The sequence below is a fragment of the Condylura cristata genome, unplaced genomic scaffold, assembly GCF_000260355.1.
Source record: "Condylura cristata isolate star-nosed mole 26May11 unplaced genomic scaffold, ConCri1.0 scaffold00024, whole genome shotgun sequence".
NCBI lineage: Eukaryota > Metazoa > Chordata > Mammalia > Eulipotyphla > Talpidae > Condylura > Condylura cristata.
This window is the reverse complement of record NW_004567125.1, coordinates 824,584-850,935: the sequence shown is the minus strand read 5'-3', so window position 1 is coordinate 850,935 and position 26,352 is coordinate 824,584. Positions and strand designations below refer to the sequence as shown.

At 52.9% G+C, this 26,352-nt stretch overlaps 1 protein-coding gene across 4 annotated transcripts in view; it reads right to left on the bottom strand.

Moving 5' to 3' along the window:
- Window positions 1-26,352, bottom strand: part of CUX1 (cut-like homeobox 1) — a 313,834-nt gene that overhangs the window by 21,158 nt on the left and 266,324 nt on the right. For 2 of the 4 annotated variants that reach the window (XM_012729010.1, XM_012729009.1), the window contains exons 21-24: window positions 14,447-14,749; window positions 11,951-12,139; window positions 6,478-6,742; window positions 1,073-1,766 (exon numbers count right to left, since the gene is read on the bottom strand). The exons of the other annotated variants lie outside the window; for them this stretch is intronic. In XM_012729010.1, the coding sequence (XP_012584464.1) occupies window positions 1,073-1,766; window positions 6,478-6,742; window positions 11,951-12,139; window positions 14,447-14,749 (1,451 nt within the window). Of the gene's footprint in view, window positions 1-1,072; window positions 1,767-6,477; window positions 6,743-11,950; window positions 12,140-14,446; window positions 14,750-26,352 lie in introns of those variants that run through there. 4 annotated transcript variants of the gene reach the window in all.

Sequence of the window (26,352 nt, the reverse complement as noted above, 5' to 3'; positions counted from 1 at the left end):
TCTTTCCTCTTGTCTTTAAATGCTCCTACATGTGCAGATGCACTAACACAGGATGTAGACACCATCAATCAAACAAAATGAACGGGAACATGCTACAGTTCTAACTTGTCTCCTAAACCTCCGAGATATGAGGTCTGATCAGCGTGCTCTGCGGTTAGAGGTTAAAAAGCAGATTATAAAATACCTAGATTCGGATCTTTTCTTTTTGTCCTGATTTGGCCTAGAATGGAGTGTATTAAACAAACCCTGGTCAGCAAAAGCCCAGAGTCAGTTAAAGCTATGGATCAATGTGCACTACATGTCAGGATTCTATTCACGTACAAGAAAACACTACGTCAGCTACCACAAAATCAGATAGTTTCCTGATGTGACTTTTCTTTTTTGTTAAAAAATATGTGGAGTAAATGTGTTTTATTTTAATTCAAAGTTTCAAACGAGAAGATTCTTTACTTGAAAATATTTAGGAATCCAAACTAGTGTGTTTAGAGTCGGTTTGACTGTGCAATCTCTTAGTGGCAACTGAACAGCTACAAAAACTTTCTTTTTTAATTTTTCTGAAAAATCCCCCCCCCCTTTTCCTGGTTTAAGAAGATAATAGTGTATTATCGCTCTGAAGCCATTAGATGGCAGATAAAAAGCCCCCTTTTAATATGTGGGTTTGATTTTTTTTTTTTAAAGCCCACACGAAAGAGGAGGGCGCAAGGCAAAGCTGTAAGAGTTATTCCAGAACCTGTGGAAATCACTTAGGGCAATAAAAAAAACACTTCAGGGTACAAAAAAGCTTGACTACACATTTCCGTTTTCTTCCTTGAAAACACGACATAGATTGGGCTTAATGCTCCTTTGTTTTCTATATGCACCTTGGCCTATGGCGATTTTGCCCTGTGGCCCGCAGGGCGGTTAAGTGCGCGACAGGGTCCAGGCCCCGCCCCTCTGCTCTGCCTGGCCCAGCTCCACCAGACTCGGCCCGGCTCGGCTCGGCCCCGCCCGGCCCGGCCCGGCCCGGCCCGGCCCAGCGGGGCCCAGCGCGGCCAGATGCGGCCCTGCTTGGCGAGAAGGGCGGGCGCGCCCCTCAGAACTCCCATTCGATGGGCTCCTCGCGGCTGGCGGCCTTCTCCAGGCGGTGGATTATGCTGTTCAAGTTTGCGGCCTTCTTCTTCCGTAAGGGGTTGTCTCGGGAGTCCCTGGCGCCCGCCGCCTCCGGGAGGCCGAAGAGGCTCTGCAGCGAGCCGGCCCTGCGGGTGGCCGCGGGCGCGCTGGTGCTTGGCAAAGCGGAACTCCTGTCGGCGCCGTCTCGGGCCTTGCAGGGGCCTTCCCCCGGCGGGGCGGCTGAGGTAGCGGCGTCCTCCCCGGCCGTGGGCGCGGCGGCGGGGTTTGGCACGGGCCCCGGGCCCTCCGTGGGGCCCTCGACTGGCGGCCGGGGCGCCCCGGGCCGGCCCTCGTCTTCCGGGATGTCCGGGGTCTGGGTCCCCGAGGGCGGTGGCTCTGTCTTCTCTGCCGGCCGCGGTGCCTCCTCCCTCTCTTCTGGGGCCACGGCCACCTCGGCCGCGGGCCCTCCCTGAGACTTGGCGGCGGCCACGGGGCCGCCCGGCTCCTCGGCGTCCGCTGCGCCAGGGCCCTCAGTAGCCTCCACGCCGTCGCAACTGTCGCCCTCTGAGCTAGGTGCTGCCCGGCCGCTTCGGGCAGATGGGGAATCGCTGGCCCCAGCCTGGCCCTGGCTCCCAGCTTGAATCTCCTCAATGAACAGTTCTCTGCGGATCCGAGACCTGCAAGACAGAAGTGGGAGGGCCTTGTGAGGTGGCCAAGAGCACAGGCTGGCCAGAGCCTTCTTCCCACCGCCCACATGTCTCTCGACACACTGCCTCTCACACCCCAACCAGGGAGCGAGTCCCTGAAGCCTCTACCACCCAGAGCGGAGCAGAGAGCATCTCAGCAGCTCCTCGGGCACTCAGACAGGGCACCCTGCTCCAGGACACAGCACACCTCGCCCTGCCTAGCCAGGAGCCCGAGGAAAGCCCGGGCTGCTTACCAGCTTCTGTCCCTCGGTCAGGTGGCTGGTACCCTCTCCACAGGACAGAGGCAGGTAGCTTTTACTGGTACGCTGCTCTTCCTCTCTGTGCCACCCACTTCCACCCAGATTCCTATTTATTCCTGCACATCTCAGGCCTAGCACGGCGCTTGATGCACGGCAGTATATGCCGACTGGAGAAACACACGGACGGCCCTGCAGGAGGAGTCGTCAGGACTAGAGAGAGTGAATCATCAGACGGTGCCCAAAGTGAGATCTCCTCTCTGGGCGAGGCGGGGTTGGGGGCACCACTACACTGTGCTTTCAGACAGTTCCCTCCTTGGAAAGGAGACCTGGGAACAGTGACTCGATCAAGCAAGGAAACCAGAAACTTGCTGCAGTATTTCAGCAAATTTTGATCAAGCTGGGTCCAGTTAGTGGGAAATAAGCTGCAGTCCTTTGTTGGGTCTAGAGACACCATAGCAGGGTCCTGGCCTTCCAGGGTTTGAAGCCCTGTTGACATTGGGAAGGGGGTCTTGCTCAGTCTTTTTGCTCCATGTTTCTCCTGCCACTATGTTCACGTCTAGGCTCAATCACAGGTCTCAGGGGTCTTTCTTTCAAAGAGCTGAAAAAACCTCTGATGATGTGCCAACTGTCAGTGGAAAACCAAAGCACCTCAGGCGATTTAGCAGGAAGTGTCTGGTAGAAACAGCCTGCAGAAGGTCCATGGGTCAGGCATGCATGGAAGTATTTTTTGCAGAGCATGTACTAAAGCTACCACCTTTGAGAGCCCCCGGGTGTTGGAATTTGGGAGAATCCGCTGTGTTTAGTTCAGCATGGCAGAACCCTGGTCTGGTTATGTTACATTACACAGTTACATATTCCCTGCACAGGCTGAGCTCTTACTGTGAAGATGATTTCTGAGCCAGAGCTGTAGAGTGAGGTCCTTAACACCCCCCCCCCCACCCTGGACCCCGCCCCCGAAGTTCCTGGAGTAACACACTCTCTTCATTTCCTAGGGCTACCTCGGAAGCCCATGAAATGGCAGCTCCCGCCAACAGCGTCCTCAGCATTGTGCTGGAGGGTGAAGCTGTCCTTTGCTGGCTTTCAAGACCCCTGGCATCTGAGAATGTCGGTGAGCACTGGTCCCAACCCCACGCTGGTCAGGGAAGTGTGAAGCTAGCCAGGCAGCTGAGAGTTAGTGAGGCAGGAGTACAGGCCAACCGAGCACTAATTCTGACTCTCTGGACGGCCTGGCCAAGGACAGAGCATGGGCTTTGCTGGGTCCCGGCAAACCTGGGCTTAAAATCTGGCTTTGCTACTTATTAACTGTGCAACCTGGGCAACTTCCTTAACTTAAATGAGTTTCTGTTTTCCTAAAGATATGGAGAACAGTAGCTTTCTTTTGACGATACTAAGATGAAATAAAATGCTCACGTGTAATATAAAATATACATAAGACCAAAAAAGAAGCTACTTTCACCATCTGGCTGCCCTCTGAATGGCAGCTCCTCTTCCTAAGCGCTAAGGCTGAGGTACCAGGGGTGGGCTGAGGGGGAGGACAGCTTCACACCTATGGTGTCTTCCGGCTGCCACACTCGCCAGTTTGTTGTGAAGTGGCCGCTGACCAGGGCACCCAAGGAGATAACATGCTGATAAAGCTCCTGGCTCAGCGTCTGGCACACAGAGGTGGTTGGCGGCCTCTCAGCCTAGCTCTGTCTCCATGTTTATGAGGTTAATTTCTGGTCTAGCAAGACCAGGTCCCAGGAGATCTGGTTTTCGGGCAAATTATTCCAGGTTCATGGGTCACCACGGCTTTAGGGCTGGAAGTTCCTACTGGGTGGACATGTTCTTCTCGAAGAAGAAGACCATGTGTCCTGGGGTATGTTGTTCTAGCCTTCCCGGGTAAAGGTACATCCAATGTCCTTAGGGTGAAAGGACAAGGGGAAGTAAAACTTATTTTTGGATGGAGGCAAAAGTTGATATTAGGGCAGGAGAAAAGAAAAGCAACTTTTTTTCTAACCGCGTAGAATGAGAGTGAGAACCTGCCCCACGCTGAGGAACTGGACACACTGGTGCAGGTGGGCTGGGTGCCGTCGTGCGCCAGGCCTGTTGGAAGCTCCGCGGGGACTTCCAGGGAAGGCTGGGTGGTACACACTTGGTGGGAGCTCTAGAGACACTGCGAGCTCAGTCTGAGCAGCATGCACTCTGCGTGTTACCTTCTGGCTGGCCCGAGGTCACCCCAGGGACCCCAGCAGGTGACCCCAGCTCCTTGGCTTCATGCCAGCTCTCTGCTACCTGGTGCTTACTTTTCCTCTTGGCTTACTTTCTAGCTGATACAATTTGTTTTTAGTTCATTTCCTCTTCCAAGATCCTGTGCATCTACTTCTAGGTGATTTTTCCAGATTTCTAGAGCTGAAGCTAACCTCTGCCCTTGATTTTATTTTTTTAGACAATAAACTGCCCTCTCTTCTTCACTGTTTTTTTTTTTTTTTTAAAAAGATTTATTTATTTATATATGCAGAACTGGAGTACAGAGGTGGTAAGAGGCTTCACCAGAGACAGAGTGGGGAGCAGAACAGGCAGATTGATGAAGTACACTGCTGAGGGGAGCAGCGGGCAGGTCAGGAGAGGTCTGCTACGCCATGTGGGTCACTTCCAGGGCTGGGGATCGAACTCACACTGAAGCAGCTCACTTGCAGTGCTGTGTCCTAACCTGTTGCACCACCAGGGAAGGCCCTCCCTTTATTTACTTATTCGATTCAGGTGATTGCTAAAGGAAAGCATTTATTAAGCATCCATTCTTGATCTAGCCCTGAGCTTATTTGCTAAGTTTTGAGACTCTATTGCTCTTTTTCCTTTTTCCCTTCTTATTTTTGCTAAGGGTGTAGAGCTGAATTTGTTTATGCTAAATGCATAGAAGAGACTCTCCAAAGTGACCAGCTGGTGACCATAGTCACCAGAGGGCCAGCAAGATGAGTTGAGAAGCCTGTAGTGCGTCCCTGGCTGGAGGCGGTGCCTGACGCTCAGAACTCAGGCCTGTAGGGGAAGGGTGGCCCAGCAGGGCCCATGGAAATGGTTTTGGAGATTTTTTGGTGCAGCTGGCAGCAGCTCTGCCCAGATACTTAGTAACCTACATCTTCCCAACACTTGTCCAGAGTGACAACACTTGTGTTAAAATGAGTATAGCTCGCAGAAGACTCCAAAGCACATATTTCAATGTACCTTTGTGTCTGGAAAGTGAAAGTGAGACTGCGAAACACCTGGCGAGGAGAGGCTTTATGAGCCTCTGCCTGCATCTCCATTCGTTCGCCCTCATTATACTCTCGAAGTTTCCTTCCACGCAGAGTTTCATCACCGTAACCGCTGGCCCCACTCTGTCTGTTCTTATCTGACTGGTAAATTCAGGATGAGTACGGTGGTTGTGCCAGGCTCTCGGACTCTCTGTCTTTGTGGGAGCACCCGGGAAGGCCTGCCTGGGACCAGAGCTGCCACGATGGGTACCTCTCTGCCTGGCTCTAGGGGTCCGGCAGTGGGTCTGTTTGGCTCTCACGCATCTGCCAACGGAGCCTTCGTCAGCAATAATGATGTTATTTTGGCTTATATCTAGCTAACATTTAAAGCTTTCTCATTTGTTTAGAACTTGGGAGATTTATTGGGCCCCTTCAGGAATTTTCGCAGAGTTTATCCTGCAGACATGGCAGCCGGACATGCTCCCCTGCTGGTCCCTGACTGTGATGTACATTCAGTGACCAGGAGGCCCTGCCCATGCCGGCTACACAGGTCAACTTGGCATCCTGGCGTGAGCAGGAGCTCCCACCCCAGATTTATTGAGCCCTGGAGGAAACCATGTTCTGAAGAGAGCTAGCAGTTGAGCTGGCCACCTACAAAGCATTTATCAAGCAGGACTTCCCACTGGCCGCTGAGAAGCCTTGGCTTTATCAGCAGGGTGTCTTGGTTACGGTCATAGTCAACAAATGCATTGTCTTTCAGTGGCTTTCCATGATTTTTTCCAGCCTTTTGCCCCAGTCTACCTTCTACAAGATTGCCCTGGGTCCTGACCTGCTCAAGGGGGTTAGTCATGTCCCCTGAATTATGCAGTTTCATCTGTAAGATGCAGTAATGTCTATCATTCATAATAGTTGTGAGGGTCAAGGGATACAGTGTTGGTTTAAACACGTGGCTCAGTACCTGGCGATCTAGCAAATGCTGAATAAATCTTCCCTCGAGAAATTTCCTCAAAGTAAGCGCCTTGCACTGCTTATTTCATTAAAAAGCGGATCAAACTAGTGTGGAAAATCATATGGAAAAAGACCCGAGAACACACCAGAAAGCCACTGGGGGCCTGGCTCAGCACTCGGGGCCGGCACCCCACACAGACGCGGACTGCCGCCATGTGGCGCTGCATCTCTGCACAGCGCCCACTACCTGATCACGCACCACGCCGTGGGGGCCGGGGCGGGACGGACCTGTAGTTGTGGAACCAGTTGATGACGGTGCTGGTTTTCAAGTTGAGCTGGGTGGCGAGTTCCTCGATGGTTTTTGGTGACGGGTATGGCTTTTGCTGATACGCTCGCTTCAGAGCTTCTTTCTCCTCTGGAGCCAGCACCACTCGGGGTTTCTTCAGCTGGTGCTGGGGCTGCGGGCTGGCACCCTGGCTGTAGTCGACGCCGACGGAGGGCGGCTCGCAGGGCTGGCTGTCGCTGACCGAGCTGTGCCGCCGCTTCATGTAGGCTGAGGAAGGGAGAGGAGAGAGACTGAGGAGCAGGCCCTGTGAGGTGTGCCCGACCCCGACCCCTGGACACGCATGCCACAGTGTGAGATTGCTTCTGCGGCAGCTGGCTGGCTGCTCTGCTCCTTCGACAGCATCAAGGCATGGGGGCGAGACCATCCTGAAGGCCGCACGCACTGGGGAGCCGCTGTGACACCGGGGCTCCCCGCCCGCCTGCCCAGTGCAGCATGTTAGCCCGGGCACAGAGGCACACAGCTAGGGCGTGGCAGTGCGGGGTACCACAGAGGGGGAACAGAGGAAGAGGGCTCAGACCCCTCTGGGAGGGGTCGGGGGTGCCCAAGAGAGATGATGCTCACGCTGCATCTTGAGGGGCAAGGAAGGATTGGCTAGGAGCAATGGCGAGGAGCGTGAAGGTGGCAGGAGGAGGCCCCAGAAGGTGGAGCAGCGCGGGCAGAGACACGGAGACGTGCGCCGGCAGGGCCTGCGTGTGTGCGCAGGGCGGCAGGATCGGTGTCATCTGACACATCCCAGACGAGACAGGCAGAGGGGCTGACCAAAAGTCTGGACTTCCCCTGGGACGCAGTGGGAAGAACTGAGTTAAATTTTAAGTTAAGGGAACGATGTGGCCAGCTACCTGTTCTTGAAAGGTCGCTCAGCCCACGTCCGAGGAGTGAGGTGGAGTGGGAAGAAGTGGGAGGAAGGTATTCACTTAGGGGAAGAGGGAAAGGTCTGGGCCCTCCCTGGGGCGCGACGGGTTAAAGCACCACATTATGAAGCTCTCGCAGCCACTGCAGCACGAGTTCGATCCCCGCCCTGGAGGTGACCCACATGGCGCGGCAGACCTCTCCTGACCCGCCCGCTGCTCCCCTCAGCAGTGTACTTCGTCAGTCAGCCTGTTCTACTCCCTGCTCTGTCTCGGTGAAGCCTCTCACCGCCCCTGCACCTCTGGCCTGTACCCCAGTTCTGTATGCATAAATAAATAAATCTTTAAAAAACAAAACAAAACCTAAGAAGGTCTGAACAAAGGAGGTAGCAACGGGGGAAGAGGATGTGGGATGCTCAGGGTAGAAGTGACAGGACCGGTGGCAGGCTAGGGGAGGTGCTGGGGAGCGCTGAGGGTGTCTCCTGGGGAGCAGATAACAGGCTGAAGGTGATTGTTTGTCTCAGAAAATGTGCGGTTAGTGGGCCATCTCTGGGTTCTCTACGCTGACACGTTGGCAGGCAGACCGTAGGTCTGGCCCAGAAAGCAACCTGGAACCACCAGAGCAGAAACGGTAAGCGTCCAGTGTACGGTCCAGGACAGAGAGGAACTCAGGGTAGTGTACACGTGTTGACTTTTAATGCTGCAGCCTGAAACGGACACAGTGTTGTAAGGCAGTGCTTCTTTGATTTAAAAGAAGAGAACAGAGATTGTAGTCGAAGTCCGTGGTGTCAGAGAGAAGAAGGGCGGCAAGCAGAACCCTGGGAGACACCCACAGGCAGCGGCTATTCCGGGGAAGCAGCAGCCATGCGGGGTGCCGAGGGGGCAGGAGGACGAGTGAGATGACGGTCTCAGCGCCATAAAGGGAGGTTCGATAAGAACCCAGAGTGCTCTCTGCACGGGGGATGCAAAGATAGCTGGAGACTGGGGACTGCGTCTGTGGAGCTGTAGAACAGTCAGAGGTTAGGGAACTCGAGGCGTGGGAGCCAGGAGGGTCGGAGGGCCGTGCCCTGAGTGTGGCGATACCTGAGCAGGGAGGATGGCAATGGTCTGCGCTCCACCGGGTAAACTACGGCAGAGGGAAGCTGGAGACCTGCAGACGGGGGGTGGGGGTGGGGGAAGCAGGGCCTGGTGGCGTAAGGAGATGGGCTTGACTCAGGCCCGGGTGCTGCTGGGGCCAGGGTGTGCCGAGGGAACCTCCAGAACACAGGAGGGGGCTCCTGAGTGGAACCTCTCTTTGGCCCTGCATCATTTACTACCAGCAACGCTTCAAGCTAAGCACCAGTTGCAAATGGCTTTCTTGAGCAAATGAGCCCATCCACATCCATCTTTCTAGGGGACTAGTTTGGAATACAGTCTGGCTCCACTGAAACTGATGGAAGAGGCCTTATGTAATCCAGATGGCAGGTACTAGTGAGGGGGTATTGGCAGCAGCGGCAGCAGCAGCTACATTTATCATTTGGTCCTCAGTTACGTGACGGGAGAAGACCATTATCATCCCAACTTATACCTGAAGAAAGCGAAGGCAAGCTGACTGGTTTGCCTAGGTCACACAGCTCGAGAGCAAGACCGGGCTGACGACCTCAGCCCGCCCCAAGTGCTGCCTGTCCTCCCTGCCAGATGGCCAGTAGCCCCGGCCCTGCCCCACCCAGAGGGACCCAGCAAGGCGACACACTTCTGCGGCACCAGCCGGCCTCAAATAAACGTCTCAGGGCCACTGTCCGTGGGGCCCAGCTAGCCACCAGGGAGGAGCCCCGCCGTGAGCTAGGCCGCGTCTGCACCTGGACATCCAGTTGCTCGTGTCCGTGAGGTCAGACTGGCTCGAGGGTCATCTCGGGAAGAAAGACAGGGCAGGCCAGCATAGAGAAAGAAGGCCGGAGGGGCAGAAGGGAAGAAGCTAGCACGCTGAGATGTAAGCAACATGGAGAGCCCAGTGCTGGAGGCGCAGCTGAGTGCTCACGAGGGTCCTGTAGCCCCAGCTGCCTGATGCTGAATCGCGGCGAGCCTGAGAGCACAGCTTATCCGCATTTACTTTAAAGGGAGACATTATGGTGGTGACTGTCCTTTACTGAGCACGTATGCGTGCTGGTTGTTACCCTAGATAACGCTGTTTCTAATCCTCCCAACCTGAGAAGGTGAGCAGTGTTGTTTCACAATGGAGAAGCTCAGACCAGGGAGTTACTCAGGAATTTGCCATTATGGCCTCAGACCTAGGAAACAACTGAGAAGGCAGATTCCCCGCTAAAGAAAATGAATATGATAAAAGTCAAAGGCCAGAAACAATTGGCCTGGCCCGTCTGTCAGTGCCCACCAAGCCCGGGCAGATGACCAGGGGCAGGCGGCTGGTCTCCCCTGGGCTGCACAGGGCTCCTGAGTGGCATCTTCTAAGGCGAGGACCCTGGGGGCCACAGTCACTTAAAAGGTGCCCTAAAGGGACCTTGGGATGTGAGGGCCAAGCGCAAACAATAACTCTTCTATAACACAAGATGGCGCCCCGAGCCTGTGTGGACGCAGGACTGGAGGCCCAGGGAGTCCCTGAAGAGCTATTTGTGGGGCTGAGGTTCCTTTCCACTGGCCCAGAAGAAGAAACACAGCAGGGGGTGGTAGACCCAGGGCTGGCGCCAGGAGGGTGCTGCTGGCGCTCACCAAGAGCACGGCTCAGCTTTTAGAGCACAACACTTCACGACTGCTTGGCTGGGTACGGATAATGCTGGAACTCGGTAATGGGTATACCGGGTTCGTCACACCACTGTCTCTACCTTTGATATTTGAAATTTCCCATAATGAAGCTAAAACATTTGGGGGCTGGCGTGCCCCAAGCCGCTCGGGTTTGAAGCTGCCTGGAGTTGCCTGAGGGGCGTGGCCTGTGCCAGAGCCTTGGCACACAGGGGGGCCAGACTGGAGCCCGAGAGGGGTGGAAGGTGGCTGCCCGGGTACACAGCCCCATGAGCCCCATGTGACGTGTTCAGACAGGGCAGCCGATCACACACTAGGCTGAAGTCTGACAGCCCTAAGTTAGGGTTCCTGCCCCCCACTTACGCCAGCTAGTGAAGTCAGGCAAGTTTTATAATTCTTGGGCCTCCTTTTCTCCAGAAAATACATTGTACTGGGGAGAGCTGCCTGGAGTGAGTGCAATCCCAGCATCTTGCCTAGCAAAGACAAGGCAGGCAGGAGATGGAGTCTCCATTCTTGGAAGAGACACCAGAGACTCTGGCTCCTCCCGGGAGCTCCAGCACTTCCCCTGGTTGTGCGAGAGCACAGATGCCTGGCTGGCAGTGAGTGGCAGATGCTCCTGGTGGACTGGGCTGCAGCAGGGGCTCAGGTGTGCTAGGGCAGGTGCAGCCGCAGGGGTGGCTGTGAGAGCGACTGCAGAAGCAGGTTCGGGAGGGTGCTCAAGCCTGTGGCCAGACCAGCAGCTGGGCCCCGTCCCCCCTCGATGGGATTCAGCCATGAGCACTCCCAGTGCGGCAGGTGACCCGAGACTGGGTTCTGACTGAGGAGGAGCAGCAAGTGGACGTGTGACCCCTGAGAGGCGCTGGCGTCACTCGCCCAAGGACTCCCCTCAGGACTTCTCTTGTGTGGTAGCCCCAGGGTGCAGGAAGAATGCTGGCCAACATGTGAGAGGGTTCCGGATGCACTGGGGCACAGAAGCTGCATGTAGCCGTCGGGAGGCTGTGCCAAGTGCAGCCTCACAGACCGTTAAGAAGCAATAGGAGGCCTCCCTGGTGGCTCAACAGGCTAGGGCGCAGCACTGCAAGCTAGCGCAGCTGCTTCAGTGTGAGTTCGATTCCCGCCCCAGAGGTGACCCCCATGGCGCGGCAGACCTCTTCTGACCCGCCGCTGCTCCCCTCAGCGGTGTGCTTCATCAAAATCAGCCTGTTCTGCTCCCCACTCTGTCTCTGGTGACCTCTCACTACACCTGCACCTCTGGCCTACACCCAAGTTCTATATGCATAATAGATAAATCTTAAAAAAAAAAAAAAAAAAGGAACAGGAAAGAAACCTGCTCTTGAATTTGTTCTGCTGTTGTCTAGGCCAGTGACCTCAGTGGAGGCAATGAACTTCTCTGAACCTGTGCTCACTAATGACATGCCATTAATTTCCCCTACGTGGAAGCCGCAGGTGTGTGGTGTATGTACCGTGAGCGCTGCGCTACCCACTCACCCGACAGGCAAAAGACAACCGGGGGCCACACCGAGCCTTGCAATGGCTTCCTGGGGCCTCATCTCCTTGAGGAACAACAAGGGCACACTGCCTGCCGGGCTGACTGTGAGCAGTCACTAAAGTGCTCCCCCGATGCCGAGTCCTTGGGCTCAGGTTGCTGGGCAGAAACAACCACAAATCTTCTTGGCTACCCCTTTGGCTAGATGACAGTCGAAACAGTCCTTTGCCCTGCCTCACAGTCCCTCGGCAGTCACAGATCCGGGTCCCCCATCAGCCCTGCAGAAGGCTTTAGGAGACGCAACGCATTTGTAAACGAGAAAGCAGCGGGCAGCGGGTGGGGAGTTACCTTTCTTTTCCATCCGTTTCATGTCCATCAGCTTCTCCACGTTGTTGGGGTCATTCAGCCACAACTGCATCCGGACAAAGGGCTCCCGTCCCTTCAGACTGAGCTTGTGCCAAGGCTTTGGGCGTGCAAGGAGGTCAGAGACGGAGCCTTGGGTGAGCCCCAAGATGGTCTCCCCAAATAAGCGCTGACCTAGAGAGAACACAGAACCAAGAGGGTCATTTCTGAGGTCCTGGGATCTGGAAGGACTAGATTGTGGCAAAGTTAAAATCAGACACAGGATTTTAAAGGCCCAGAGTCTGGTCAGCTGAGTCCCGGCTTGGAGTCAGCACTCTGAGAAATATTTCTTCAACGGGACCCTACTGGCGATGGGGTCGGCATTACTCTTCTGTTCTGCTGGTAATACAATGCCGCTCTCGATAAAGCCTTCAGGCTCTGGGTGAACTGAGGAGGCCTGGAAATCACCCAGGGCACTTGTCAGCTTGGTTAATCCCTAACCAAGCTCAGGAGGTTAAGCAGCACACAGGGAGACCGCTCCTGTACAACCTCAAACCACAGGCTGCTGCACGTCTCCTTTCACCATCTGCAAGGTTATCAGGTCTTGGTGCGAAAACGGCCCACTTGACCCACGATCACAGCAGGAAAGAGGAGGGCAAGCTCCTCACTCCGCCTTTCTGAAAGGCGGGCCATTCCCACTGCTTAAAGCTCGCTCCTGCCGTCCCAGCTGTCTAAGCCGCTGTGGCTCGGAGTGGCTCCAAGCCCCACCCTCGAAGGCTGTCCTCCGGCAGCCCGCCGCCCAGACTCCTCAGGGCATTTCGCTCTGGAGGGCACAGCAGCTTAAGTCTGCGATGTTCATCAGAAGTTTAAAAAGAAAACGTCTCCTCTAAGAGTCATTCAGTTGCGGGTTAAGAGGGGCCTCCACCCTCAAAGGCACAAAAGAGTACCAGGGATAACCTGAATGACCTGGCGCAAGAGTGTAAGTGAGCAGCACTTACTAGACAGAAATGGAGACCAGATCAGAGAGGCTCATGTTTGGGGCCACGGGGCCTGGGGACCACGACAGGGGGACAGACTGTGGCCTTTCCCGGGCGGCGGCATGGCCGGGGGTGGCAGACACTCCCCGTGCAGCAGCGGCCTGCCGTCTGTGCCTGCGGACGGCTGTGCTGTGTGGAGGCAGCAGAGCTCTGCCTGGTAGAAAGCAGGGTCCAGGGAGAAGCTTCGTGCAGGAAAGCCCTGGGCCCGAAAAAAGCAATTTTTTTTTTTGGCGTCGGTCATTTTAACTTAGCAACATTTGCTGATTTTGCAGGCCTGTGGTTTCTGTAAGTTTCAAACCCAAGTCCTCGGGAGTCCCTAGGGTGTGGGTGCAGCACTGCATCGGGCCCTCATCCTCAGACCTGTGACCGACTGCGAGGCCTTGCGCAGGCCCCTCTGCATGTCTCAACGGTCAGTGAACCCAGTCCTTCAAAAAATCAAGTAGCTGAAGGTTTATTTGCATAAATTAATTTAATTCAAAATGCTCTCAATGGATGTTATATTTTTTTTCTGTTTTGAACAAGAAGTGGGATGGATAAGCTGCCCTGACCCCAAGTCACCATACACAAAACTACTGCCACTCACCTCCCTGCTCTTCCCAACGCCAAGCACTCTTTGGGGTTGTCTTAACAAGCACTACAGAGAATGGTGCTGAACTGACCTTAGTATCGGGAAGTAAGGAAGACACAGTATTTGGGGAGTGGACGTTTCCATTCTCTAGGTGCCTAAGCCAAGAGAACCGGTCTGGTCCATTCTAAATGACGGGGTCATAATTGGTTTGAAAGGATAAAACATTAATATCCTTTCAGCCACAGCTACAGGCTAGCAATGCCACAGCCCTCAGTGAGTTGCCTCTGGCAGTGTCTGGGATGTGCCAGCCACAGGCAGGGCCTGGGGCCTGGGGCCTGGGTCTGCAACCAGGGGGAGGGGCTGTGGAACGGAGACAACCTCACGAGGAAGCAGGGACGACAGACCGTGAGCTAACAGAGGGCAGATCACAGACACAGTAAGGGGAAGAGTCAGAATTTTCACCCAGCCTGTGGACATTTTCACTAAATCATCCAGATTTGCTGGGCTGATGTTGACTCTGCCTGTCTCTGGGGCTCACAAAAATGTGGCATTCTACTGAGTGAATTAGGGTGACCAGAGAAGATGGCCAGAGATGGCCTGGGTTCTCTGTCTGATGGCCTGGGTTCTCTCTGGGTTCTCTGATGGCCTGGGTTCTCTGTCTAAGAGGTTCCCTGTTGGGGAACAAGGAGGGGGTGCAGGCGGGGCTGAACTTTGAAATTTCGGCCCCTTGTAAGTCTCTCGCTGTTCACAAGTGCAGGATGTCTGTGCTCTCAGCGGCCACCTGTCAACACCGAAGCCTCTGGCTGGCTCAGCCTGGGGCCCCTTCCACCCATTCTTCCAGACAACAGGCAGTGAGTGCCCTGCTGCCTCCCGAGAGAGCGGCCGGGAGGAACCTACCGAGGTTGTTGTCCGTCAGCACCTCCTTGACCCTCTTGGTTATACCGTAGGTGTCCAGCTCTGGGGACATGGCCACCAGCTCTTGAATGCTGAGGGCTGAGTGTCCGGAGAGAGGCAGTGGGGTGGTGGGCTGGGAGTCTGAAGTGGGCGGGTCGCTGGGTTCTGGGGGTTTGCCATCCTTGTTTGCTTCAATGGGGGGGCAGGGCTGCTGGACCAGTTCAGTCAAACTCTTCACTGACTCGCTAGAGCTCATCGGTGATTCGGGTGCGGGGCTGCAGCTGGCGGAGGTCTTTGGAGTGCTTTCTGTAATTAAAGCACACAAAAAGCTGAAGCTGGAAATAGCTGTCTTTGACCATGCACACCAACTTTCCTCATCTAGAAAATGCTAATTAAACGTCCTGCATGAGAAAGCTACAGCATGGCAGTCTATGGGTCTATATGAATTGTGTCATGGTTTTTTGATTGCGAGTAACCTCTTTTTTCCTTGTATTAAAAACAACAACACACATAGCAACAAGAAGAGCCAGAGATTTCAACAAAATGTCTGTGAAGGTTCAATATAAGGGCATTCTGTTGAAAAATCTGTCATACTGATCATATGCTATCACTGTCACGATTTCTTCTAATGGAACCCCATAATTCTATAATTCAGAAGCACTCTGGCTAGATTATAATGGGCATGCTTGATCTGTCCATAATTTCCATAACAGAATGAACGGACTTATCATTTTAAATGAGGGCCGTATGCATTGTGTGGGCACCACAGTAATGAAACCCTTTAAAAGAAGACCTGAGGTCTCGGCTGCTGGCCTCCAGCAGCTCAGAGTTGAGCCTCAGAAGCCCCAGCTGGGTTTCACTGTGACGTGACTCCACTGTGTCACCCCAAGGGGACCAACGGAACGGAGCGCCACTCTGCTCCCCTGGAGTCCAGGGTGGGCAGGGGCAGCAGCCTTTGCTGGTCTGCACTGTGCTATAGCCACGTGGGCTACCAGAGGGAGGGCGGGCAACAGGCCCCTCCCCCAGACGGTCTGTCCTGTTCTGGCGGCCAGCGCACAGCCCGGCCCTGAACTTGTCGGTGAGTGGCCCTCCCCGGCCTCTGTGAGGGCCGCCACCTGTAAACCCTGATGTCTGGTCTAGCTTAGGGCTGTCTAAGGTAAAGTCTTTGGCTATGTTCAGGTTTCCAGAGAAAGACGGTGTCCCGGGGGAAAAGGCAAAGTGACCGGGTGCTGCAGTCCTAGCCCTGGTCCATACTGCCTTTTCTCAGGGTCTCCCTGGAATGCCCGCCCCTCCCTCCAGGGCACTGACAAGACCCCTCACCCCATGGGCGAGGGGCCGCGCCAGGTGTTGTCTCATGGAGAAAGCCTTGGAGGACAGGCCCTCCACTGAACGTCGCACACAGGGGTGGCACCCCAAGATGACTTGCTGCCAGACTACCCAGAAAACACAGCATGGAGTAACAACTGCATCTCAGTGGCCCATGTAACTGGAGTGCTCCTTGCTGGACACTGACATCCCAAATAACCTACTCTGAACTCGAGAGGATGGGAAAGGTGTTCCAAATACGAGGGGCATTTCTGTAAATACCCAGCAAGAACAACAATCCCAAACAGAAGAGCTATCGTTCAGCCAGGAAGCCCGTTTATTGCCTAAATTGGCACAGAGCTCTGCCATCACCTCAACCTGTGTCCTCAACCTGGAAAACCAGGTTAAAAAAAAACCCAGTGGTTTGTGAAAGATGTAAAAGAAACAGATGTAAACGGCAGAAATAGTCCATATAAATCTTTAAGGCAATACGAATCCGACAAATCGGATTTCTTCTCTGCTCACCTTCAGGTCATCATACAACTGGATATAAAACCCGGCAAATGTTATTTTTGTATCTGAAGCAGCAAAGGAATTGTACTGTAAATTTGCCCTGATTCACCCATGCGAGGGACCGATTTGGCAGATCATCCATCTTGCTCACTGTATACTGTCAAGGGTGGCATGAATTCCCCACATGATAAACAGATTTCTTCTCAGGTTTGTGTCCTTTAACCCACAGCAAGGTCAAAAGTATGGCCGCCCGGCTAACAAACGGCCCCGCGCGGCAGCCCCAGCGCTTTCTGTCTGCGTCCTGGGCATGGGCAGCTCTCCCCGAGTGACCGCTGCGGCTGCGCGCTTCTCCCTTCCAGGCATTGTCAGCAAGCCACCCGCATGCGTGTTTGCCTGTTTGCCATGAGGAACCAGAGGAGGAGGCCCCCCCCCCCCCGCACATTCCCGGTATCCATCTGTGCTCCCCACCGTGACCACGGATAATGCAAAACCCCCCAGATCAAAACCCTGACTGGGCCGTGAAATGCGGGGGGCATGTGCTGCCTGAGGACTCCGAGTCTCTGGTCTAAAACGTGACAGACAACCTGAAGCAGTGTTCTTCTCGGGGGACCATTTCACTGCTGACAGACACATGCGACACAAGCACCCCGGTGTCGCACGTCACAGAAGCAAGGCTCAGACCGCATTTTTAGATAGGCACGGACAGATGCCATAGCAGACAGACCCATGGCAGGCACCACCAGGCGACGATGCTCTCAGAACATCACACTGGAAGGAAAGAGCCGTTCTTTAGAAAGCTATCTCCTCCACTAAACACCCCAGCTCCACCAGCAAAACAACGGGGTGCCCATTAATAAGTGCCCAACACACCCTGGTGGGACGGCTGTGTCGGGCCCTGGCCGCTTGCTGCCCGGTGGTCAGTTGGCTGCCACACTTCTCGGTATCTTGACAGAACCAGAAACAGTTTCCACAGACAGGAAGAATACTTTTTCTTTTTCCCCAAAAATTAGCAAAAGAAGCTCTGCAATTAACATCAAGACTTTTGAACTGCTCCCTTCAATATGATGAAAATGATGAAAAGAGGGAGTTTCAGGCTTGGCCATTAAGGTGCTGAACACAGGGGTGGAGGTGACCTCCACCAGTCAAGTATGTTATCTTGAGTAGGATTTTTAATTTCTTGGAACATCCTGGTTTCCTTCCTGAAAAAATGCAGACTGGATTGTAGTGTGGAATCAACTCAGCACTTCATGTTTGATGCTAAGTAAATACACTATGAACTTGATTAAAAAAAAAAAAAAGGAGTTATTAAAATGGACCAAATTTATTTGTTCCCATAAAGGAAACCTCCCACCGCAACGGCTATCTTCCTGATGCACTGCTATTTCTCCCACTGTGACTAGCATAACTTAGACACCAGTGATGGACTCAAAGGCTATGTCCTGGGTGATACACTTTAGATGACATTCTGGAAAAGTAAAGCAGCGGGACTGAAACCACATCCGTGGTTGCTATGGGTGAGGGGTAGCAGTAGACGACAAAGTGGCATGAGGGAATTTGGGGAGAATGATGACATTGGTCCATATCCTGATTGCCAGGACTCTAAGGAGTGAAGAGTGAATTGTACTGTATGAGAATTACCCTTCATATAAACCTGCTTTGGTGCAAATTAGGCACGAAGATGTGTGTTCACACACTCCCTCGTCTGCCGAGTTGGACCTCTGGGGAGCTGATGATGACTGGTTCGGGGTGGCCCTGCCCGCTCGGAGCTCCAGTTTACCAGGGATGTGGGCACTGCAAGGAAGGACCTAAAGGGCACCAGATGTTCTGATGAGAGACAGATGGGAGCGTGGGAAACACAGCAGGGGGTGGGGGTGGGGATGGTGATGTGGCCTGGCGGGCAGAGATACCCCTGAGCAGTGGCATTTCAGATGGACTGAGGCATGAACAGGAATCAGCCAGTTATGTCAGGAAGAACTGGAGTGGTGTAAGTAGGGGAAGTCAAAGGTTGCAGTTTGAGACAGGATGAAATTTAGTGTTTCAAGAACATAGGCAGAATGAGGCCCACAGGCCTTACTGTGTTCTGCAGTGTCTCTGTGGAGCTAAAAAGTCTGTGGTTAATACTAACTCTGTGGGAAGCCCAGGGAAGGTCTATTTGAAGATGGACCCACCCTCCATCCCAACAGTGCTTCTCTTTTGGGCATGCAAATAGACACAAGTATTCACTGAGGCCTCCTCTGAAAGAGCAAAGAACTGGAAACAGTGTCCAACACCAGGAGATTAGGTCTCTAGGTTGTGGCATTTTCTCACAATATGCTATATGCAGCAGCAAGAATGTCAGAACCGGAGCCACAGGTATCAAAGCATAATGGTAAGTATATAGTAAGGTGCAGAAAAAAACAGAGTATGTGGTTTGAAGAACAGAAAGCTTATGCATACTTTATGGTATATATGGCCGCCTGATAAATAGTGAAGTTATAAAGTTATGGGAAGGAAAGGCGAGCAATAAATTTGGGACAGACAGTCAATTTCTAGGAGGAATGAGAAAGGAGAGAGGGCTCAAATCTGTCTTTAATGTTTTAAAAATAGAGGACTGCGTAAGATAAGATCTAGCACCCATCCATAAAACTCTATAAACGTGAAGGGACTAGAGGGAACCTACCTCAACAGAATAAAGGTCATCTATTACGAACCTACAGCTAATATAGTACTAAATACGGTAAAAAAAAAAAAAAAAACTGCAAGTTTTTCCTTGAAGATCGGGGACAAGGAAAGATCATGGATGCCCACTGTCACCATTCGTTTAATTTTGTACTAGTAGTTTTAGTTTTAGGGGGTTTAGATAACAACAGGAAATAAAAGGAACTCAAGCTGGAAAAGAAGTGAAATTATCATTCACAGATGACACATTATATGTAGAAAGCCCTAAAGACTCACCCTACAGGCTATTTGAAATGATAATACACTAAATTGGCAGGTTACAAAATCAATATATAAAAACTTGCTGCATTTTTATATACAAACAACAGACAGAAGAAAAAGAAATTAAGAAAGTAATTCCATCTACAATTGCTTCAAAAAGACTCAAATACTTAGGGCTAACCTACCCAAGCAGGTAAAGGACTTACACAATGACAATTATGTTACGAGAGAGGATTTAGATCACGACATGGAAAGCTAAGAACGGCATTCCATTCTCATGGGTGGGCAGAAACAACAGAACCAAAACCACTATTCTACTAAAAATGTAACGTAAAATTAATGCAATCCCTGCGAAATACCAACAATACTCTTCAAAGAAACGGAATAAAAAATATTAAAATTCGGGCCCCTCCCTGGTGGCGCAGTGGGTTAAAGCACGGCATTGAGAAGCTAAAGCCACTTCAGCATGAGTTTGATCCCTGACCTTGAGTTGACCCACATGGTGCGGCAGACCTCTCCTGACCCGCCCGCTGCTCCCCTCAGCAGTGTACTTTGTCGATCTGCCAGCTCAGCTCCCCACTCTGTCTCTGGTGAGTCCTCTCACTGCCCCTGCACCTCTGGCCTGTACCCCAGTTCAGTATGCATCTATACATAAATCTTAAAAAAAAAAAATCAAAATCCACATGGAATTATAAGCCTCAAAAAAAGCAATTCTGAAAAAAGGGTGAAAAACAAAGGCATCATGTACCTGACTTTAACCCACACTGTAAAGCAACAGTAATCAAAACATGGTGTTGTCATAAAAACAGACATCTAGATCAATGGAACAGAATGCAAAGCCCAGCAATAATTCCACTCAACACTTAGCTCATGATAAAGAAGCTTTTCATGAAGAGTCTTTTCAGCAAAGAGTGCTGGGAAAACTGGACAGTCACATATAAAAGAATGAAGTTGGATCATTCTCTTACTACATTAACAACAATGCATACCAAAATGGATTAAAAAAACCTAAGACCTGCAACAATAAAAAGTTTCATCACATCAACGATAGATATTTTTGGAGACTGAACCCCTACGGCAAAGAAAATTTAAAGCAAAAATAGACAGGTGGGGTTACTTCAAATTAAAAAAAGCTTTCATGTACTGAGAGAAAATATAAGTAGATTCAAAAGAGAAAATATTTACATATTATACAACTAAAAAAAAAAGAGGGGCTAAGAAAAAATATATTAATTATACAAATTAACAACAAAAGCAACAATTAGCAAAGCCCAATTAGCAAATGGGTAGTAGATAGATCTACAGACAACTCACTGCAGGACAAATGCTCATCTTCACTTTTAATAAGGGAGATGCAGGTAAAAACCACAGTGAGAGAGCATTTCACACTTGTGAGAATGATACATGTTAAAAGATGCCAAAAGAACAAGCGCTGGAGAGCATGACGAGAAAGAGCAACCCTGTTACACTGAGGGTGGGATGTAAACTAGGGCAGCTGTTTCCTGAAAGCAATCTGGATTTACCTTACGAAAACTAAAAATGGAAATACAGCTTGAGCCAGCAGGCCCACTCTTGGGCATCTACCCAAAGAAGATGAAACAGTCAAGTCAATCAGCGGCTCTACTACGCTTACTGCAGTGTTATTCACAACAGCGAGAACATGCCCAGCCCACGCGCCCACTAAGAGGACTGGATCGTGAAGGTGTGGTGAAGCCACACAAGGGAAGACGACGCAGCTCTAGGGGAAGACACACCGTTCACGGTGAAATGGAAGGAGCTTGAGGGAACTGTATGTGGAATAAAAATAAAAATCAGAATGACAGACACTGGGCATTTCCATAGCATATGATTCAGTAAGCAAATATATAAAATGAGGTTAAGAGAGGGAGGAAAAGCGTCAAAAGGGCATAGGGGCAGCAGCAGGAAAAAAAAACAACCCAACATCGTGTTTATGATCACAAAATAGATGTGCCTCATGAGTGGCTTCTTTCCCCTTCTAATCATTAAACATTTATTTAGAAAAAGGAGGACTGAAAGATGTAAAAGTTTAGGCTCAAGTTGGGTGATGAGTCCATGTTCATGTGCTATGTTCTTCTCCAGTGTTATGTTGGAAATATTACAGCCTAAATCAAAAGGCATGGCAGCAAATAAAGGAGCGAGTGACGTCACACTGGGGTACGGAATGAACCTGCAAACAGCAAGGCGGGGGCTGGGAGTCTTGGGGGGCTGTGTGTGTTCTGGGGAGTCAGATGGTGGCCAAGGAGGGCACTAGGGTGGGGAGAAACTTACAGGCTCGAGAGAGCTGTGAGGGACAGCCTCAACAGAACTTAGGGGCCTAGTGGATGTGGGAGAGGGCTGAGAATGAGGGAGTCTCCCCATGTTGGGGGCTGGGTATGTGGGGTGCCGCCCTAGAGGGTGTACTGTGGGGTGAGCAGGAAGGTGGTATTCAGGCGCCTACTCCACCATTACTCCTAACAGCGCCCACCGCACCAGCTAATACTGCTCGCGTCCCCACCGTGTGCCAGGCGCCGTGCACAAGCCGACTGTCACGGTCCCTTGCCCTGTTGGCAGAGTGCGGCACCGTGAACCGGGCCGGGGACCGCGGGCTGGGGCGCCTTCTGAGCAGCCACCTGCACAGGCCCCGCGAGTCCCCTGGTGGCAGGGCTGCTCTCAGGCCGCGCGTCAGTGCGCGTGGGTCTCACATGACAGCGAGCCACAGGGCCCGCTCCAGGGCCGGGGGGAGACAGCCACGACACATGTTGGGCTGTGTGCGGACGTGGCGTGAGCTAAGGGCTCGCGCTCGGTGCTACTCACTTCTCACCGTCCTGTGGGGGAAATGCCAGCCCTGACCAGGGCAGGAGTAATGCTCAGACAGGTCGTGCCACCTGGGCCGGGGCCGATGATCATCTGAACCAGACCCGGAGGGCAAAGCCTCCATGTTCCACCTGTCCCCCACCTGCCAGTCAGCGTGGGGCCCAGCAGCCTGCCAGCAGCCTGCTGGCTTCCTGCCCCCCTCCCTCCCACACTCACTCAAGCACTTTAAGGCACCTACTGTGTGTCATGCACACCACTGGGGAGGAGGGGAGGAAGGAAATCAGATCCGGACCTTGCTTCCAAGGAGTCTACAACCAGCAGGACTGGGACTCTTGGAAATGAGTAATTTGCATATTTTATAACCCGGCTATGCAAAAATCTATCCAGTTTTGACAGCAATAGTAAGGTGTTACATTTAAAAAGTGATCTGCGCGGTTTAAATGTCTTTTTTTTTTTTTTTTTTGCAAGGCTTCAAATCTTGCATAAGAGTAGCTTGTTAGTAAGACACAGAAGCAGAGACAGTGACTCAAGACCCTCTGAAACACATGAGGCAGGAACTATAAAAGGATTATGAAAAGTATTATATTCCAAAAACAGCAGGCAAACAACAGCTGCCTTAAGTTTTCAATAGAAGCCAATTGAAAATGCACACCCGCCATAATTTCAGAGACAAATCTCTCTGCAGCTTATCCGATCCGCTGTTTAAATTTCCATACCCAGCCCTCTATCTGCAGTAATAATAACCCAAATTCCATTTAGTGTTCATTTGAGCAGTCAGGATAAAGTCATTTCTTATTATCTCCCTACTGTGTAAAAAACAGCTTGAAGGTAGGAAGTCAGCAAGCATTTTCACCAAAAAGTAATTATTGTAAGTGACATTTTTACTGCTGGCATGCCATAAGGCGAACTGTGCATTCAGAAGGACAAGTTGCTGAAACAAAATGACAGGGTACTCTGTGACATTCTGACAAGAACCCAAACATTATTTAACTGGCGGCTGGTCTGATGCACCACTTTTCATTATGTCCACAGTTTAGGCTTTGAGCCCAGGCCAAGCCAGGAAACTCCAAGTGACTATAAAGACAGACGAGTATGGAAAGATGGGAGTGAGAAAGGAGACTGGCGGGGGGTTGTGGGGTAGTCAGGGAGCGTGGCCACAGCCTGGCACATGCACGTGTGAATGAGAGAGGAGATGAGCGAGAGGAAAGAGGGCACAGGGGAGAGGCAGAGCAGAGGGCGAGGCGGGGTGTGGGGGCGGATCGGGAGCCTCAGCAGTTCCGAGGTATTGGCTATCTCAATCCAGGGGAGTCCTGGGGTGTGGACGGCGCTGCCCGGTTTGAGGGCTTCTCCACTGACAGTAGGTGGCCCCGAGCCCAGCGCTTCCCAGCCGGATGTAAAGCGGGGGCGTGGGTGCTCACCCCATCTTGAAACCCGGGCTAGCACGTTTCTGGGTCATGGTGAACAGCAGGGTGCTGCTCTGGAGCACAGCTGTTCGCAGGGGTGGCAGACCCTCTCGCCGACCTCTCCACCCTGGGGGCTCCTCCACCTCGAACACTGCAGCAAGGCTGTCAGCAGGACTCACGGCCCCAGGGCGCCCCTTCTTCTCCAGCCTCATCTCTGTCAGACACAGCTAATATAAACACACGGAGAACTGGTTTCTGCTTTTGAGTGTGACTGGGTATTCTGACTGATTAACAGGGGCTTGAGGCAAGATACCAGATGTCTCAGAGGTGGCACAGCCATACCCAGGACACCCTCTGGTCCTTTCACCCTGCTACAGTCACTGCCTGCAGAGACAGGTGACCACCACCAAGTGTAGCAGAAGGGCCCCGGTGGCCGCACTTCAGAACAGGGGTTAGGGCAGGGGCCTCGCTCCCATCCCCAAGGGACGAGTCACCTTCACCCCCAGGAGACGTCCACTCCCAAAGGGGCAGCAGCACCAACGGTCATGTGCATCCTCCCAATAACCAGGTAGAGAGACTCTGTGGCCCTCCGTCAACCTTGGCACTGGCATGGCCTTCATCACTGAAAATCCCAGCACACCTCCGGGTTTGCTCTTTTTCCAGAGCCAAAAACCAGCAACCCAAGGAAGGTCAGGAGGAGGGGAGAGGCGGGAGGAGGAGCCTGAGCAGGGAGCATGGGTGCCCCTCACGGGATCTAGTTTCTTTGACTCTCATGGCCCTCTGCCTGCCAGGACAGGAGCCAGGCCGGGTGGGGTGAAGGCCGGGTACCCAGGGGCTGCGGGTGTGTGCGCAGCACACTTTCAGAAGTCTGCCTCAGGAACTCTTAAGTCACACAGGAGCCAGAATGCGTTATTAACTAAAAACTTACTTAGTAAAAGCAAAGTTGTTATTCCACTTGTGCTATTTATATTTATCTCCTGAAATAGACTTCTCAGACATCTGAAGACAGGCCTGTTGTACCTTTTGCCCAAGAATGAAGCCCCTGCGCTCTGGGGGCAGTGGGAGCTGATACCGGGGCACAGAAGCTGAGGCTGGAGGGAGGGAAGGAGAGCCAGAAGCAGCTTGCAGAGGCGCGTGGGGGGGGGGGGGAGGGGGCTGACCACACTCAGAGGCGGCTCCACCGCTAGGGAAGGGGCTGAAGCGGGGTGCCGTCTTGGGCCAGCGCGGGGTGCCGCGGGCAGCAAACACAGAAGCCTGGACCCACTTAGGGCACAGGGCCTGTGCGCGGCCAGCGAGGGAAAGGAGAGCGGGCCCGCGGCCGGGCGGCCACGCAGTGTTCTCACCAAGGAGCACGGGGTAGGGTGAGTGGCTGTCCTGGGGAGAAGAGGCCGAGTTCACCCGGGTGCATTTCACCAGCGGGGGCCGTTGGGTGCGGTCCACACACCGGGAGGCGGCGGCTCTGGCGCTAGCGGTGCCGGGGTGTCGGGAGGCGGGCTGGCTCTACAAACTCCCGGCTCCCCCATCACCTGGCAGCTGGAGAGCACGGCGGGCGCTCCTGGGTGCTCTTGGGGCCGCTAGTTAATCTCCTCGCTTCCCCAGAGGCTGGGGAGCAACAACTGCTTGCAGCCGCCCTGCGCTGAGGCGAGGCTCCCCGAGGCTGCCGAGGGGACGCGGCCGAGCTGGGCGCACCTGTGCAGCGCGTGCAGGCACCTGGGTGTAAATCTGCTCCCCTCAGGGGCCACCCAGTTCCGGGTCTCTCTTACACGCTCTTATGCAAACAGGCACGTCCACAGCAGAGTTTGGGACTATGAAGATGAAAAACCCTCAAGTGAGAGTTCAACTGCAGCAGTGCACTCAGCCTGACAAGGTGGCATTAGCGAGTGACACAGTGGCCCCGCTTGAGGGGCACAGGGCTTGCCCCTTTCCCGGCTTTTCTACAGACCCAAACGATACAGAAAGAACGCTCTCAAATTACCTTCAATAACCCTATTACTGAACCAGCTGTGTGTATGAACACTTATCAGTGCGTCCCTGTGCATTAAGAGAAAATGTATGTCATACAAACAGTCTAAATATATATTACCGAGATGGGAAAAAACAAACCCTCTAGTTAAACGGCGTTGCTGTAATCACAGATTAATCACCGTGCGTGAGCGCGCCTGCGCGCGCCCGCGCGCTCCCTCTCCAGGGCCTGCTCCGGCTCCCGGCGGCCCGCTCATCCGTCACCGACAGTCACACTCTGGCAGGCGGCTCTCCGCGCCGCTCTCGCGGCGGAATTCATTTCCCCAGGTTTCTACGAGTTGGGGGAGCGCTGGGAGGCAGTCTTAAATATTGTTTTCTTTCTGAGACTCCGGGCCTGCAGCTCGGAAACTCTCCCTGCCCCCAGACACACGGTGGGCAGCAGCCTCCAAGCGTCCACTGCTCTGCTCAGGGGCCCCAGCGCGGCCTGTGCCCTCGTCAGCAACACCGCGAGGGGGCCTGGCGAGCCGGTGGCCAGGGGGCGCTTCCCTACGTCCCGACCACACTCAGGTGAGTGAACGGCCTGGCCCTACATGGACCCAGGGTCGTGCTGAGCAGAACCAAATGACATTTTTGTTACACGCAACGGTATTAGAGAAGCTATTAAGGTACATTATTTTGCACATCCTCCTAATCTCTCTATACTGCTTTACTTAATTTGTGATGAAATTGTTGAGAAAGGGTACTTAATGTAGGACAGTCAGTAAAAGTAATTTATCATCTTCCCGCTTCAGTGCTCACGTTATCAGCGAACTCATTTTCTGCATTCATCATGCAATCAGCCTATTATTTGCATATTAATCAGGCAGTGGACCATGAAAGAACTGCATCCCAGCCAAATGCTGCACTATCTCAGGAGAAACACTCAGTAATTATCATACATCAGTGTTATGATGTGGTAATTGATTATAACATCTTTCTGCTGCCCCTGGGGAG